The 18,171-nt window shown below is 43.6% G+C and overlaps 1 protein-coding gene across 4 annotated transcripts in view; it reads left to right on the forward strand.

Annotated features, from left to right (window-relative positions):
* Positions 1–18,171, forward strand: part of JARID2 (jumonji and AT-rich interaction domain containing 2) — a 198,860-nt gene that overhangs the window by 150,369 nt on the left and 30,320 nt on the right. For all 4 annotated transcript variants that reach the window (XM_088521718.1, XM_088521719.1, XM_088521720.1 and 1 more), the window contains 2 exons: positions 1,161–1,337; positions 11,529–11,758. In XM_088521718.1, the coding sequence (XP_088377844.1) occupies positions 1,161–1,337; positions 11,529–11,758 (407 nt within the window). The remainder of the gene's footprint in view (positions 1–1,160; positions 1,338–11,528; positions 11,759–18,171) is intronic.

Genomic DNA, 18,171 nt, shown 5'->3' on the forward strand with positions numbered 1-18,171 from the left:
CACTGCCTAAGAGGGGAATAGAGCAGGTTACATTTGCTGCCTACCCTTAGCACAAGTCCAAGAGAGGAATCAAATGGCTGTGTGTTTTGCAGAGCTGGAGGAAGAAAATGTGCGAGTAGCATGGGCAGCAGAAACGAGCAGGGGAGCCCAGCTGCCATGTGAGGCCACTTTTGGCTTCTCTTTTTCTCCTCCTTGGTAAAATCCCAGTTTTGATGCCCAGGGTAACTCTAGAGGTGTTAACACTCTAGAGGGAACACTTAGAAGTGTTTTTCCTGCTTTCCTCTTTTCCTGATGGTAGGAAGAAGGCTGCTGGGAGAGCAGGGTGGTATCTGGTGGGCAGCAGAGCAAGGGGTTGTTGTAGACGCTAAGAGCTCAAGGTTCTTAGATGTGATCCAAGTACATGTGGCCTCCCTAAAGCCTAAAGTTTTTACAGTTAGGAGTATTCTCTACAAGCCTAGTTGGGCCCCAGAATTGGCCGTAGTTACTGCTGGCAGTGGCCGCAGCACCACAGGCAAAATCAAACAGAAAGCAAACCTGCTGCTCTGAAACCCCAACGGTTTGCTCAGGAGGCACCAGCCACAAAGTCAGTAGGATCTGGAGACCTCTGTTCTGTTCTGTTCTTTGCTACTGACCTACTGACCAAATTCAAGCATCTCCACATTTCAGTTCTCTCATTGTGTGGAAGAGGGCTGCAGAGCCTTGTGAAGTCTAAATGCTAATATTTTATTGTAATAGCCTCTTAAAAATATTGTTGAGATGCAGATTGGTTTGTTTACGCTCTCTTTTGCTTCTGTTTGGCAAAGCTGTAAGCTTCTGGTTCACACCATAAGAGTTCTGTAAGGCACTTAAGCACATATTTGAAATTAAGCATGTGTTTTAGTGTTTTTCTGAATACACAAAGCTATTAATTAGGGCTTGTAGCAAGACTGTTTGCTAATCTAAATTATTAATGGAATCTGCTGGGAGGAGGAGCGGTTGGAGAACCTTGCCTTTTGCTAAAAATAAATAAAGAAAGATTAAAAAAAGAGAAGTCTACACTAGTGTGACTTTCCGTCTCTGGATCTTTGCTATATATAACACTAAAGTAGATTATGACAAATGTGGTTAGTGTATAAGGGAAAAACGATGATGTTAATGAGCCATTTCTTTATAATGTTCAGGTTCTCCAGCCCTGCCCAGCAACATGGTCTATTTTGGAAGCTCTCAGGATGACGAGGATGAAGAAGAAGAAGACGAAGAGACAGAGGACGCAAAAACAGCCACAAACAATGCTTCATCATCATGCCAGTCCACCCCCAGGAAAGGAAAAACGCATAAGCAAGTTCCAAACGGGCAAGGTATATTCTCTCTCTATAGTGCTTTTCCTTAGTGGCAATACTACAACTCATACAGGAAAATGGAGCATTGTGAGAAGATGTTAATATTTTCTGGTTTAGCCTGTTTCTCCTGAGAATCTGTGCTCTGTGTGAAGGAACTACTAAGGCAGGGTTGGAGACTACTTAAAGTGACACACATGAAAGCTGATCTCTGATGTACTCCCCAGCTCTTTGGAGACTGATCTTTAATCTAGGATGATTTTACTTTACTGGGGTTAAATCTAAAAATCTAAGTACTTTAGAAGTGTTATCAAAATATGCAAAAGGAGCAACAATTATTTTTTCACATGAAATATTGGTATCACAGCTTTAGTAGGTTAAGATATTGCATTGCTCCTGTCAGTAACATAAAAGTCACTTCCATAAAAGCTTCTTATCAAGTCAGTTATTTCCCTCCAAGGCAACAAAAGCTGCATTTGTTGCAAGTATTACTGTCATGGTGGCCTCCCGCCATTCCTGATAAGTTGATGAGTTGCAACATTGCCTGGCCTCAAATGGAAGGTCTGCAAGTCAGGGTGAAGTCTTTGCGAGTCTGCTCTGCTTGTGAGTATGCTCTGTTGCCCAAGTCACGTGCGACCTGGTTCTTCGGCCAGCAATATCTGGAGAATCCCAGTATCTCTGTGCTCTCCCTGCCTGACACCTTTTCTGCATGAATTTTGAGCTTCCCATTCCCTTCTTCAGTATTAGCTTGCCATGAAAATCTTTCCTTCTGCTCAATGCCCATTCAGCTCCCCTCCTGTTAGCAGAACTGAGAGAAAGGTCTTTCTTTTCTGCAGCTGCTTTTGGAGAGATGGTTGTGGCCAGCGCCTGTTTTTTTTCTTTTATTTTTTTTTCCTATGGTGCTACCCTCTGCTCTGAGGAAAAGTATCATAGATCCTGATTACCTAACTGTGCTGCTCCTTGTGTCTGCTTTTCAGGGGGAACTCTCCTGTAAAGAAAGCACTTGTTATACGGGAGCTGTTTTTCGAGACCATGCTTGAATCTGGTTTTTGTTGCACACCTCAGCTCAAACTCTTCTCTTTTTGCACAAAAAAAAGTGGAAGGGGAACCTTATGGCTCATAGGGTCTCAATTGTCAGCTGTGAGCAGAAGCTTTAGTGCAGTCAAAGCCCTGGATCAGATTTTGGCACTTTGGATTGATGTCTGAGTCAAACCAACACCGTAACAGACACAAAACTCTGTATGTGGAAAATGAGATGACGCGTAGCAGAAATGCTACCTTAGATTTTTAAATGTGGTAGATTATTACCTGAGGAGCTGATCACGTTCCTTGAGAGTGTCCCAGAGGGCAATCTCTTTGAAATTAGCTCAAAACGCCTGAAAGACACCTGAAATCTTAATTGGGGGTAAGTCGAGCAAACTTAATGAGACATCTCATGGCTTCAAATCTTTATCAATATATAACAGAGTGAGCATAAATGAAGCTGCTGCCTTAATAGATGTGCCGAAGACCCTTAAAAATACATAGGAGACAATGTGAAATGTTTTGACAAAGGTGATGAAACAGAAATTCCCACAGTAGGCAGTTGCTTCTATTACTACTTCATTGTCCTTTTTTATTTATTTTTTTAAATTCTCTTTACCCAGGGATATTCCCATTTTTCTGTGTCTGTTACCTTGAATGACAACCTTTTTTTTTTTTTTCTTTCTGTAAAGTAGGTTCTGGTTCGAGTGTGTCTGCTTGAAATGAGGCCCCACACAAAGCCAGACCAGGGACGGGTGCACCAAATGAACTTAATCTAGCACGAGAGTCTGTTTTTAATGAATTAAAATCCTTTATTTTTAATGTACAATGTGTAGTCGAGCACTTTGGACTTGAAAATGCTAAGTATTTGCTATGACATAGAGCAACAAAGACTCAGAGCTTGAATAATGTCATTAGACAGTGTCAAATGATTGCGTTCTATTAAGTGAGAACTTTCCTGCATGAAGTCATTTGCCAGTGTCCTCTTGTGACACCAATATGGGATGTTATTTGGGGTACACATATTTGTTATACCCTAGCCTGTTGAGCCACCTTTGGAATGGTTAACTACACAGAAAATGCCTAATCTGAATATGAAACATGTTCAATGTGTGGCATTAGCTTACTGCATGAATGGGGGTAGTGAGCTCAACTGCCTCATCTCCTTCCATCCGGACTACTTCCATAGTTTCATTTAAAGAATCGGATTATAGCCTGTGCCTTCTTGGTGCTCCTGACATGCTGACTGTTAAAGAGTAGGGTAAAATATTTGGCAAGAAAAATGCCCTGGCCTTTGTGGAATGTAAATGGGAGATGCAGCAATGTGCAAGTCTGGTCTTGATGCACCACCTTAGTGCAGGCAGCAAGAGTTTGATGGTGCCTCAGCTGGTTTGATGGAACCTCAGCTCTTTGCTGAGGTTTTGCTGTGGTCGCCACAAGGCAGGATGGTAGAGCTGTGCTTTCAAAACCTGATCTTCTATCATTGCCACACTTTAGCTGATGCACATGTTTCTTAACTTATTTTTGTATAACTTTATTTTTCTGCATGTTTAAATTTACAGTGATCTCACTAAGGAAAGGAAAAGATTTGGTCTGAAGACTTTCAGTTTGTGTTTGCAAAAGAACAGCTATCCTGTTACGTAGAGTAAAATGTGTGCGAGTTTATTACTTGCTTATGGATTAAGATTGGATCTCCTGGTAGGTGTCGTAGGTTGATTCAGGTTGAAGAAGACCTCAGGAGGTAGCTGAGTTTGACCCCGTGCTCAAAATGCCATCAATAACATTTCTGTCCAGTTAAGTAGTAGCGCTAGCCAAGGCTTGTGCCTTTAATTGTTTCTGTCTTGTTAAGATGAGGATGTTTTAGCAGCTTTCCAAAACTCAGTGTGGAATTTTGGTCCTAATCAGAATGATTTTAATTGAGCTGTGATTTATAGCTGGCTTGAAATGGTGAAAGGCCAGAAACTAATCAACTGAATCACTTGGTTTCTATATAGCTGCTGACTTCAAAAGAATATTTTCCCAGCTAAGAAACCATATGAACATTTAGCTGGAATAGAGAAATCCCTCTTGCTGTTTCAATATATTAAAATTATGTCGGAATAGCTTTATGGAATGTATGTCAAGGATCTCTTCTTTTTAAAGCACATAGTTCCCTTTTAACTTCAAACCTTGTCAGTAAGTTTGCAGTGGATTTCAACAGTAACATATGGAAAATTAGGGGAGATGTGATGCATATTGCAGCAGATAGAGCTCCAGTTCAGATGTCTGCATTGCAATTGCACAATGTTGACTATTTTGAATATAAGCGTATGTACCACCATACTTTTCAGTATTTTAGTGCCCAAAATCAGGCCTCAGAACATCTGCACATTGCTCAGATACCTGTTTTTTCCCCTGTGTGCGTCTTGTATGTACCTTAAACAGCCATTAGGCTGTGTGAGACTTTATGCACTGCTTTGAATGCAAGGAATCTGATGGAAAAAGCCAGGCAGAAACATGGGCTTAAGCAAAGTGTTTCTTCCTCAGTGTAGCTGCCTGGTGTGGGGAGAAACTTCTCAAGCACAGCTGGGCTGGGAGAGCGCCTTGCCAGCCCCAAGGAGGAGGGATGGACACTGATCTGTTAGAAAATTGACCTTACACGGGGGGAGGAGGGTGTCAGTCGTCAGCTGCTGCAGCCTGACATGCACCGAAAGCAAGTTCTCAGCCAACAAGCTGTACTTTGGCTCCCTAGGGGACCGGGAGGTGCCGAGTCTAAATTACATCTCCCTCCGGCCTGGAGGAAATTCCAAGTATAGGTAAGACAGTAGCTTTCAGTCTCTGTTGCTTTAAAACTAATTCCTTGAATTCCTCCCGACTAAATAAATTCTACTTTGATTTCCTTCTGTGGCACAACATAAGGTTTTCTCTGCAGGCTCCTGAAGGAAAATATTAGCAGGTGCCAAGTGTTTTGTTAGGCAGACTGGGAGCTGGAACTGGAAGATGCAGTCAAGGAGCTGTCCCATCAAAAGAGCAAAAGGGAGTGAGAAGGGCTTGTGGGCTGGAAAAGGGCCCCGGGAGGAGCTGCCTGCTCACATACAGTTGCACAGGAATTCTGAAATTCTGCAGAGCAGGTTGCAGAAGCTGGTGGCAGGAAGAGTTATTTCTGACAGCAGAGCAGAAGTTCAAACTGTGAGAGACGCGTACACCTGAGTCAGTATACCTGGAAAAGCCATGCCTGCCTTGGGTGTCTGAGGACAAGTAATTACATTCAGCTTTATGTTGAGGAAAACACAGTTCATCATCATTATTTGTGACTAGACCTCTCCCTGTAGGATAGGCTTGTTCCCTTAGCCAGACTAAACTTGATTACCGTGTTGGAAAAGGCTACTCTACCAGCTCAAAAATGGTTACTGATGCATGCTCTGCTTTGCTGATGCTGGCCTGTTAAAAACTGATCGCTGTGTAGGGGAGAAGATGGTGGAGATGCCGTGGTTTTGGGGGCTGGTGTTTTGGAACAGAGCTGGCAGTAGGCTGCACTAAACGGGCATCGCTAGAAATGCCACGTTCTGCTTTAGTGCCACCTTCTTCAGTTACTGGGAATCATGAAAAACATTTTGGTTCGCATTTTGGTTCTAAATTTGCAGTGGATAAGTTAGCAAAGTAATTCCTCACATGCATAGTAATAAAACTCACACAGAAAAGATCATAGATACTTAATTTTCCTTATTTCAGGATATTATTCAATTTTCTGTTTTGTCTTGGGCTTTAATGGCGTGACTTTCACATCCATTAGCGTTTGAGTGTTTTGTGAGAAAATGCTGATTTATTGCCAAATCTCCTTGTTTAGCTCTGGTTTTAACTAATTTGGTACTTGTAGATGTGTAAATAAGCCAGAATCTTAGCCTCATGCATCTCTTCCAGTGGAATGAATCCTGAAGAGGTAAATATTAAAAGAAAATATTTTCTGCATCCAGCTAAAATGCAGAATGAGAAATTTTCAGGCACAGAGCTACAATAGTTAATGGGTAGGCAATTATTTTGATGATTTACAGCCTTTTGTTGAAAGACCATGGAACCAGTAATTGTTGCAATAAACATTTTTGCACATTTAATTTTTTCTGCAAAAATATGTAACATGAAAATTACCCGTTTTGCGGTAATTTGCATATTTAAATATGCAAATCAGGCACAACACATTTGGGGATTTGCGGCTTTTCAGCCGTTAGATGTGTGACCTGTGGAGAAGAATAGGGGAGCTGGAAGTTGCTCAAAGAGCCGGAATTGTTATCCTGGTGAGAGACTCGTGGTAACACACAGGCGCTTGCTGCAGGGACTCGCTGCTCAGCGAGCGACCTTTTTAATTCTTTTTTTGTCAGGATACTTAGGTGAGAGTAATGAATCTGTGCTGGGACCAGCCACTTGGTATCGGCTTTGCGCGAGCGGTGGCGCGGTGCCTCGCAGCAATCCGCGCCTCTCGGCGCGCCGCGGTCGGAGCCGCGCTGTTCGCGGTGCCAAAGGGAAATTTGGCACTACCCGCTACGGATGCGTCGGCGTCTCCTGCCAGCCACAGCCTGGGAATTGCGTTAGGCAGCTCTGGGGTTGGCTCGGCGCTTGAGAAGCAGCCAAAAAGCCGGCTCCGTGTAGCGTAACGCCGGCCGCGGCGTGACAGCACCCTTTACTTGTCCCCAGGAAAGCAGATCCTAGCTGGAAGAAGGCAGATTCTGTCTCTGAAAAACGGTTTCTACAGGTCTGAACATACCTGGCCCTTCAGGGAAAAAACCTCTGTCAGTTTTAAAATAGTTTGGGTTATGGAAGGAGATCGTTGTTTTGGTTCCTGTGGGAGGGGAGAAGAATTATTGCCTGCGTCCTTTAAGGCAGCTTGAGAGCCACATAAATGTTTTTACAGTGACTTAAAACTGAATTAAAGCCAGAGCAAGAATGTTTTTGTACAGTAACGGATCCTTAATGCCAGAAAGTTGATTAATATTACGTCTCTTCCCAAATATCATCTATGTAACAACATGAGGTTTGCATTGGAATAGCTGGCGCGGGGTCAGAAAATTGGCCGGATTCCCTCTCTCCCTACTAAAAATCAAACCTCTCCCTTTGACTCTTACCTGCTCCCTCTCTGTTTTGGCGCGTTGTCTGAACATGCAGTGCCCAGGGCAGGGGTCCCTGCCTAGCAGGGAGCTTCGTGCCCCTCTGCTCTGCCCGTTCCCCAGTAGGGCTGCCCACTGTCTCGAGTGTGGGGCAGGAATAGACTCGTGGGGCAGAGCATCGCCCGCGGAGCTGGCTGCTGTATGAGCCCGCTCGGTAACTGCGTGGCTTAAGGAGCAGGAGCTGGTCAGTGTCCGAGCCGTCAGGTGCCTGCTGAGCAGCTCCCTGGGCTGTCCTAGGAGATACTTACACGCACATGGATTCAGATGAATACATTTTAAAAAGTGCTGGGAACGTTGCAAATGTGTGTAACTGAGGGCAGCGCCGGTTCCTTCACCAGGAGCGCGCCGACGTGCAGCGCACCGACGTGCGGCAGGGCCGTGCCTACCCAGGCAGGCGAGAGCCCTCCCCGCGGCGCCGCCGGGCACCGCTGCCGCGCGCCTGGAGCCCGGGAGCAAGAGGGGTTCTGCTGCCAAATATTGTAACGGGGGTTGAGAAGCCCAGGGCTTGCCAGTTTTGAGTGTAGGGGTTCGGTTTCTTTGCTCTTGATTGCAACTGCTAACCAAAAGACCCACAAGTGTTTCGCCTTGGGACTCTTTATTGTTTCAACTTGGTAATAATAGTCATTGCTTTGCTAAGGCTGCCTTTTCCAAGCGGGTATTCAGGCAGATGTGGATAAACGAGAGCTCTTTCTTTTCTTTGAAGTCTGAAAGCACTAGTAGTTATTTACACTTTTATTTGTTTGGTTGTAGCTCTGTCTTTCGCTTACCTTTAGCTAAAAGGCTGCCCTGGAAATAGGGAACTGTTTGGTTAAGGTCACATGAAATAGTTGTAGCTCAAGGCTCCAGGAGAGCTCCCCTTTAACAACACAAGTTGCATCATTGCACTGCTCTTCCTCCTTTTTCCCTTTTTGATGGAGCCCCTGCGTCAGTGACCCTTAGTGGCTAAACGCCGCCGCGGCACCGAGTGGGAGCGGAGCCCTGGCTGCTCTCAGGTGCCTGCGCTCCAGCCCCGCGAGGCAGGAGGTGCTCGTGTCCCCTGGCTGCTCTCAGGTGCCTGCGCTCCAGCCCCGCGAGGCAGGAGGTGCTCGTGTCCCCTGGCTGCTCTCAGGTGCCCGCGCTCCAGCCCAGGCAGGAGGTGCTCGTGTCCCCTGGCGGCTCTCAGGTGCCTGCGCTCCAGCCCCTTCAGCCCAGGCAGGAGGTGCTCGTGTCCCCTGGCTGCTCTCAGGTGCCCGCGCTCCAGCCCAGGCAGGAGGTGCTCGTGTCCCCTGGCGGCTCTCAGGTGCCTGCGCTCCAGCCCCTTCAGCCCAGGCAGGAGGTGCTCGTGTCCCCTGGCTGCTCTCAGGTGCCCGCGCTCCAGCCCCTCCAGCCCAGGCAGGAGGTGCTCGTGTCCCTGCTCTCCCATCCCTCGGCAGCAGCGCGGGGCTCCCCGGCGGGAAGGGCAACGCGCTGCGCTGCGGAGGAAGGCACACGGGAGTTAGTAACTGCTTTAGTGTTAAATCGGACTCGCTCTTTGTGATGTTTCATGCAGGGTTGTTGGCTTTTTGTGGGCTTTTTTCTTTTCTGTGAGAAGTGGGTGTTTCCCATTATCAGTTACCCTTCCAGAATGAGATTTCCTGGGGGGACGGTTTGGGAGGAGGGTGCTTGGTCTTTCCTGGAGAGTATTTCAGCTGTTCATCTTACTAGGTATTGGAGCCAAAGTTTAGTTCCCTCCTAGACACTGTGAGCATGCAAAACTGACTTATAAATTTTTACTCAGGAGCAGAATCATGAACTGGGAGAGTTTTTGGGTTTTTTTGGTCCTATAATGCTTGGTTTCTTAGGATGTTTTGCAGTTCATCACATGACATTTTGCTAGTTATTCACATACATAAATATGTTTGTGAATTAGCCAGAACACAGAAAGATGTTTATACCTATTTGGAAATAACAGTATTATAGGTGTCTGAGGAAACAAATACTGGACTTTTATATAAACTGATATCATCTACAGTGTAACTAGGGACAGTGAGACCAGGGCTGTTTTGCATCTAGGTCTCCTTTTTATCCTGTTTTCAGGATTTAACTTTTTCCAGCTTTTCCTGTGAGAGTGAATGTCTTTTCCTCTTCCATTTCTCTCTCCCCCTTTCAAGAATCTTACAAATTAAGACAAAAGATAATTACTCAGAGGGTAAAACTGGCAGGGTTCCCACGACACTTAAAATTAATGAGCTGTTGCATATAAAATATACCTTGTCTCACGTTCTCTCTCTTTTTTTTTTTTTCCTGGTGAACCATAAAAGCACACACAGTTTGCCTTTTTGGCTGTGGTTTCTGTTTTAGTAATTTTCAGCTAGAAAGTGCAACTGAATCCCAAAAACTAATCTCTCTGACTTAACATTTCTGAATGTGCCGGTCTGTATATACAATTTGTTCCCTCTGAAGAAAAATATTACATGCCGTGATGAAATACATATTAACAAAGCTGCCATCATTTGTTTGCACTATATCTTATTAAAAATAAATAGTAGCTCTGAGCGCGGCAGTAGCGCCTTCCATCCAGCGCGAGGGCTCTGTACAAAGGAGGATAAATGTCTTGCCATGAACCCGCCGAGAGGGGCTGGCAATTACGATCAGCTCCATCACGAAAATGAGACACGGAGGTTACGAGACATTCGGGGAATTTGCTGAGAAATCCTTGGCTGCCGGCGGCAGCGCCGCTTGCTCCGAGCTCGGGAGCGCCCAGCGCCGCGCGGGAGCCGGTGAGGTCTGCCTTGTGGACAGGATTTCTCATCAGACCTGCAGTTTACCCAGATCTGGGTGCGTTTTTCCAGTGCTTTTTTTGAGGAGGGGGAGACCTGAGTGCTAGTTCTTGCTTGCTTTGTGCAAGAGGAAAAAGGAACAAGAGAGCAAGAGTTGGAGTAACGTACGGTTACAATTTTTCTCATAATAACATGCTTTAACTAGTTAATTCATTTAGTCAAGATTCCCAATCAGTGTGTTGTGTAGAACGAATGATTTTTAGTTCTTTATGCTGTTAAATATTTATGATTTTTTTTTAAATTTACATTCTTTCCTAAACTGTAACAAAAAGGAAGGGTAAAGAAAAAGAGTAGGTCAGTAGAGAAGGAAGGAGGGCATAAGCCCCCAGCAAGTGCTTCATTAAAGACAGGATAGCTCTAACATACTAGAGTTTTTCTTTAACAAAAATAAAGGACAAATTTGACTCTCAAACAAACAAACATCAGTATTTTGTGTTCACTTGACAATAAAAGACCAGGGGTTATTCTCCGGTATTTTGACTATTGTCAGAGGAGTGAAAGGAGCAGAGCTTGTTGAGATGGACTTGCATATATTTGAATAAGTTTATTGTGTAAAAATATGGTTTCTATTTGTAAGCATCACTTTTAACTTACCTTTTCAGTTCAGCGGAAGGGTAGGGTGCTCAGCTTTGGTCCCAGCTATCTGATGTTTCCAAACAGTTTTTCGGATTTTCCTTTCTTCTCAGAGTATCTTAGGTAGCTTTTTCAATTTGCAGCTTATATGCTGTTAAAAAAAAAAAAAGAACTCTGCTGCCAGTTAGATTCAGCAATTTGGATATTGATGAAAACAGAACATGCTTTTTTGTAGAATACGTCCTCTCTTTATGTTAATGTAAAAATAAATCCATTTTCTCTGTTTAAAGTTCCCTCACCGCTGAAGCAAAAAGTTAATTGAAACTGACATAAATAAAAATGAAATTGATAGATCTGTAGTTAGGTCAATCAAAATATTAATATACTTGTTATGCTTTAATTTGGATATTGAAGATAATATATATTAACAATTAAAGGGGATAGCCCACTTAAGTAAATATGTTCATGTAAATAAATATGCAAAGCAGTGCTTCTTTTTCTCTATTTATTTATTTTGCTTTAAATGTAAAAGTACAGATATAATACCACACCCACTAAATATCCAACACTGACAGCAGGGAAGATTTGGTTTTGGATATCCGCGTGTTTAGAAAAGCATAAGTTTTTCTTTTTCCTTTTTTTCTCGTAATGCTAATCTGCGCCCTTTTCTCTCTTCTCAGTTTTCAATGGGTCCGGCAAATCGTCGAAGGAGAAAGAACCTGCTCCGAAACACAAAAGCAAAGAGGCCACCCCCGGGAAGGAGAGGAACAGCGAGCACAAGGCCGAGAGCCGGAAAGACCAGGCTGCTGCTAATCACCATCCTGCTACAAACACTGGCTCCTCCACGAAAGGGCTCACCGCCAGCAACCACCACCCTCTTCATAGATCGGCTCAGGACTTAAGGAAACAGGTAATGAGGTGCAGTCAGCTGTGGACACGGGGGAAGCTCGTACTTATAAGATGCTGGCTCCAGTCCTCGCTGCCTGGCACTGTGGGGATGTTAGAATCCTTACAAGTGTGCTCTGAAGACAGCAGGGAGTTAATTTCCAGTGAAAGAGAGAGAAAGAGACAAAGAAGGAAAAAAGAAAAGGGATATATACATAGGAAATCATTTTGATAACACATGTTTTATAACCATATCTTTGTATTATACGGTGTATAAATATAAAAGAGTAAAGTTCACACTGCTCTTTAATAAACCTTTCCAGCTTGGTACCTGTGGCTGATAGTGCCAAGGCTCAACAGCATGCGGAGCAGTTAACTCCACATGCCTATGGTGGGTCTGCTCAGGTTATCATGGAGGCTCACTGGGGTTGTAGAGGGGCTGACATTAGGCTGGAGTGGGTTTTATTGCACAAGGGCAGATGAAAACTAGCAAAATCTTAATCCAGCAACAGGTTTCTCACAGCCTGATTTTGATTTGGGTGTAGAAGTTTCACAGACTGATTGTATGACGGTTGTGACTGGCATTTGGGCAGGAAGTGTCTCCATCTGTTTTTCATGGTTGGATCAAAGGGATCCTGAAGTGGTAACTGACAAATAAGTTTTTATAAAAGCATGTAAACCCCCCCCCCCTCAGTCAGTGCCCTTTTAAATTCTCTCAACTGTAAGAGAATTATGTGAACATGTGAGCTCTTATGTGAACTGGGGACTGGTCAGGCAAGGGCCGGGGTTGGGGACAGTGCAGTAGGACAAGCTCGCTGCACTTGCACCTCTTCTGTCTTTGGGGTGGGTGATGTTCGGCAAACCACTGCTGAGACCACCAATCTTTTCTTCTTGGTTGCTTAATGTTTTTTTTTCATCCAAATATACTGGCCTGGAGACCACAGAGCTGGAATTTGGGGTCTTCACATCCATCAAGGCCTTTGATGATATCTCTCAGTCATGTATTTGGGAATTAAAAACAGAAAAAAAAATGAAAATAGCAGGGTCCTTGTCAAGGAAATCTTCCACACCTTGTGCTTCAGTAGTCTTTATTTTCTCCTGAAATGTCTCTGCTGGATTTGTATCATCTTCTGAATCAGATCTGAGATCCTGCAGTTTATCTACAGTATATTCCCAAGTACCTCTGTGGGATTTCCACTCTTTATTGCATCGCGGCAATTTTTCCTTTTTTAGTGATCAGCTTGGACATGCCTGCCTTCTTTTGCATCTCTTCTTGTGCTTTTTTTCTTGGGACTTCCAGCATCCTATGGGCCTTCTGAGACATGCTCTGCCATGAGCTCTTCACACTTAAGCCTTCCAAAACCTAAGGATGCACTTCTATACATACTTATTTTTAGCCCACTGCACAGTTCTGTATGAAATGCTTTAAAGTTATGTTATCAAAATAAGGATGGTTAAAATAATTGTCCAAGTGAACTGTTGGCACTTGAGAAGGAAGCTCTGAGAAGGGAAGAGACACATGTGGGAATAAAATTGTTCATGATTCATAGTTTTTGCTTCATAGAGTGTTCGGTCATGCTATAAAAAAATAGTGAAATGGTAAAGCAATGCAATATAGACAACACACGCTCTATACAGACACATCATGGTAATCCTCAGAGTTCGGAATATAAGGACACCTAAAGTTAACACAATTTTTAAAAGTATATTTAAAAGAGAAAGCTTTTTAATTTTATTTTGCAACCCACAGTGATATAAGTTCATCCTTAGGAATTTTAATGGAATCCTTACTGTAACTAATTAAAGGTGGATTATGCGTTTTGCCAGGCAGTGACTTCTCTTTCTGCAAAGCCTTAATCTTTCCAGTGGTGAGACAGCACCAGATTTCTGCTCTCATCCTGAGTCTTTCTTGAATTCTTCAGCATTTTCAGTGTTCTGCCAGGGTGCCAGCTGCGTGTTCCTCCTCCTTCCAGCATGTTTTTGCTCCTTGTGCACATACATTTACATGGCTTATCTGTGTGTTTTTGTGTTGTTTGGTCTAACAGAAAATAAAGGTAGAATGCTAGAAATTACATGAGATTTTCTTTCTTCCTTTCTTCTTTTCTTTCCATTTCTGGTGTGCATTTGCACTTGCCATATTCTCTCTCTCTCTCTTTCTCTTTTTCTTCCTCCCTTGCTATCTTCCCAAATTCCCTACTTCAGGATTGTGGGCAAAGGAAATGCAGTTCAATGGGGCCCTCTTTTGGCCTCATATGGTAATTTCACTCTACAAAACTGTGTCAATGCAGAAGTATTTTTATGAATGAATTTTGAAGATCAGTCGTATATCTTGAATTTTGCGGGGGACCAAAATCTCTGTTGGTGCTACTAATGCTGCTGCTGTTACTGTTGTTGCTTTGTAACATCTTGTTTGTTGGCTGTATGTTGTGCATATGTGTGTGTCTGAAAGATGGATCCTGCGTGCTGTGCTGAGGTGTGTATGTAGACCAGTTCAAATCCAGCAAACAAATTGCTACAAGACTGTGCTGGTCCCATATGCTTTTAAAAAGCCAACAAATTTTAAAGCCTATTGAACCAGCTATTACTGCAAGTGTTCAGTGCAGTGGAGCAGTCTGAAGACATAACTATATCAGTAAAGCCAAGAAGATAGCTGAAAAGCAAAGATAAGATTATTGGTGTCCTAGTGTCACCTTTAGCTCAAAGCTTTGAGTCATGTAAGGCTAATGTCAATCGCTTTGTTGCTATTTGAATTAAATTGACTTCTTTCTTGTGCGCTCAGTGTAAGCATTGCCTCAGGATGGAGCTGTGACATAGACCCCAATTTGGTGAACCTGCGCACCTGGCAGTGTGGCCAATTTTTTAGGCTGACTCTGTGTGTGTATGTTTGGTTTGGGGGGAGACATATCAACAGTAGAAAGGTAAGAAAATGCCTACCACAATTTCTTGTTTCTTTTGGTTCCAATCGTCTGATGGGTCCTCAGAGACAAGCACAAACCAGGAACGTGTAGGTGCTTACGGACCAGCCAGAATTTCACGTTTGTCAATGTGAAATCCTGCATCCACCTGCTACCTTGTCAGTGGGCTATGACCACGTTGTTTGTTCCATTTGTTTCCAGCTGAAAGAAGTTTGTTTGCAGCCGATTTCCCTTTGAAGCGTGGTCTGTTCTGGTCTATATGGTCCTGCCCTATCTCAAACATTATACCTTGCCTTCTCAATGCACTTGAGGTATCTGTGGGCATCTGGGGCGGGAGAGGGAGGAGCATTTGAGACCAAGTTGTGTGAAGTTCTACCTCCTCTGGCCTGTTTACACTTCCGAGGAAGTTTTCAACAGTGCTTCTTTCTTGTAGGGTTTCCTTAGTGCTAAGGAAAACAAGTTAGCAATCAGAAAAGAATAAGTGAATTCATCAGGGAATTCTGAAATGCAAATATTACTCTGCTTTAGGATCTGTGCTTCACCTGGAATAACTTCTTTAGAGTTGAATAACAACTCAAAATGGTGCATTTATAGTCTAGGATTAGAGATTAGGTAGCCAAAATTTATGTACCTCTTCAGTTCAAGGTTTGGCCTGAGAGATCTAAGCTTTCATTGTGTGGAGGTATTCTAACAACTCTAGGCAACCTTAAGTCATTGTTTTTTAATGAATTCAGTTTTTCAGAGTTTTGTAACTTGGCAGTTTTAATTTTATTCTGAAGTCACTGGAGCTGATGGCTTGTCTTCCTTTGAAGACAAGGTGTTTTAAGGATCCTGCCTTTCTCCATCCAGACGTGGCCCATGGCAGCATTTTGTTCTTGGGCCCTGGGTCGTCCCCCGCCTCACTAGAGGCTGACCCCCCTCCAGGCTTCTTGTCTCGACTGCTTCAAGAAATCCCTGGGGTGGCAAGGCTCGGCCTGCCTGCTCCTTCACTCAGAGGTGTCGTTTCGGCTGTGTGAAACAGAGTATAGCTCAAACCTTCTTGAAACGTTCTTGAGAACTTCCAGTAAAGGAGACTGCACACCATCAATTAACAGCTTGTCCCACAATTTTCCTTTTACACTGGAGAAAATTTTCCTAATTGGACCTCAGATCATCATTAGAGTGGATTTTTCCTTCTTTTCCCAAGTCAATATAGAAATGGTTTTCGCTGTTGCTTTTCAGAACAGCTCCTTATGTGTTAGAAAACCAGTACCGACTTCCTTAGTCTTCTCTTTTAGTCTAAGAAGGCGTGCAGCACTCTCTCCTTTTCAGTGAAGATCGTGTTTCCTAAATACCTGGGCACTTTTGCTCTCTTTTAGATTCCCTCCAGAGGAAACCTCTTCCTTACTATGCTGCAGAAAGCACTGAGTGAGAAAGACGGTGCTCCTGGGCCTGGCCTTCAGTCTCTGAGAGAGATCTGCAGGGTTTGTATCTGCATCGCGTTTGGCAGCTCAGTGTGAGCACCAAATGTTTTTCCTCCTCTCTCTGCATATTTCATTTGTCCTTTCTACGTATGGCACTTACTCTTACTGCAAAAATGTTCTAAGATCAGGGATTCTTCCAAGATTACTCCTGATTTTGACCTGCTCTCCAAAGTGCTTCCGGACCCTTCCAGTTTTGCATTACTGGATAGTTTTACAATGATCCAAGTTCCTAATGGAATTACCAAGTGGAAACTGAGCCCGAGACAGGTCTCTGCAGAGTGTCACCAGAAATACTCTCCCAGCATGTCGGAGAACTATGGCAACAGTCACTTCTCTTGACGATGATTTTCTTCAATCTGTTGTGCAGCCACTTCAGAGCAATTATGTCTGGGACGGGTCTCAGGGGCTTTTGTGGCAGAGGTCACATGGGACGGGGCAGGAACCCTCTGCCAGGAAGGTGCCTCATACCTGCTGCGCTGCCAGGAGAAGATTAAATTAGCTCCGTGTGCCATTCCCGACAAACCCACCTTTGTTCTTTTTAGCATTATCTTTTTATCTTTTGTGTGTTTACAAATTAATTGATGATTTGCTCCAGAATCATCATAGGGATTGAAGGGAGGCAGGCTGCCTGCTCTCCGCTTTTCTCCAGGATCGTCTCTGTCATCCTGTTAGAGTTCCTGGAAATGTTCTTTACGAAAGTCTTGGGCTAAACATCACCGCTTTGGCCTCATTCAACGGCTCCAAGTAACTTATGTACACGTTAGCCTCTTGGGTTGCCCTCCAGCTCTTTTATTAAAATAATTTGGTGGTATGCAGAGTAAGTATTCAGTCACAAGGGTACTTTTGGTGAAGACTAAGGCAGAACCAGTGTGAATACTTAAGCCATAGCTCCTGGATTTGCTTTTCTGCCTCGTGTAGCAGTAGACTTCTGTCGTCATATGTTGTCTTTGTATTCTTAATATATTTATGAAACTTTTTTTTTTAATCCTTTTATGCCCCTTGCTCACTGAAATCCCCTTAGCAGCTTGGTCTTTCTGATTTTACCCATACATGCTTTTGTTACTCCTTTATAGTCATCCTTCGTCTCCTGCTCATTTCCACTTTTTACTGTGATTCCTTTCTAATATTCCCCTCATTAAAACACTTCCTAAGCAGCTGTAAAGCTCAGTGCTTTGTGTCTTTTCTCTGAGTGAGAAATGAGGGGGCTGGAGAGTTTTGGGGTTTGTTACTGTTTGTTCCTGTCTGTTTGCTGAAGTCTTTTGTCTTTTCTCTACTGTTGTCAAGCCGTAGAACTCATTTCATGATTGCTGTCATCCAGATTACCCTTCCCCTACGGATTCCCCTTTCAATCAATTCCTCTCTAGTCAAGACCAAATCTGAAATCAAAGTTCCTGGCTATTTATGAAGCCCGAGATGATATGTTTAACGTGTTGTGATTCCTGCAGGCACTGTCTCAACAGCTTTCTGCCCCATGGCTGCTCTGGGAAGTCAAAAATTCCTGTAAATTCAAACCCAGGCCTCCATTTCAAAAGCAGAGTATCGCCTAAATTCGAAGGAAAACTGACAAATGCGTTTTTGCTGGCAAGTGCTGGCTTTCCACATAATATCTTATGCATCTTCCAAAAGCTGAAGGTGAAAACGATGTCATCAGTTGACTGGATTTTCCTTAAATTCTTCTACCTTGGAGCCCCATGAAGGATGACAATGTGGACGGGCTTTAAAAGAGCAGTCTCCCACCCCTGGTTTCTGGAGCACTATCTGGAGCAGAAAATGTGTGCACTTACACGCACGTGTCTATACCCAGAATCAGGAACCTTAGTTTCTGGTTGCTGTTCTGCAAGTCACTTAATGTGAGACCTTAGCAGGTCCTTTTCAGTCTCTGGTTTATTCCTATTTAGTAACATTTTATCCATACTTTTAAAGTGATAATAGTCATTGCATTTATGTGAGCAGAAGTGCCGTGTTTACTAATTTGAGAAGTGATTTCAAATCCCAAAGGGAAATATTCTAACTGTAGAAGGGTAATTATTCTTCTGAGCGCTAGTAGAGGGTGGTTATAC

The sequence above is a fragment of the Tinamus guttatus genome, unplaced genomic scaffold, assembly GCF_059628265.1.
Source record: "Tinamus guttatus ecotype Peru unplaced genomic scaffold, ASM5962826v1 Tinamus_guttatus_pri_ptg000131l, whole genome shotgun sequence".
Classification (NCBI taxonomy): domain Eukaryota; kingdom Metazoa; phylum Chordata; class Aves; order Tinamiformes; family Tinamidae; genus Tinamus; species Tinamus guttatus.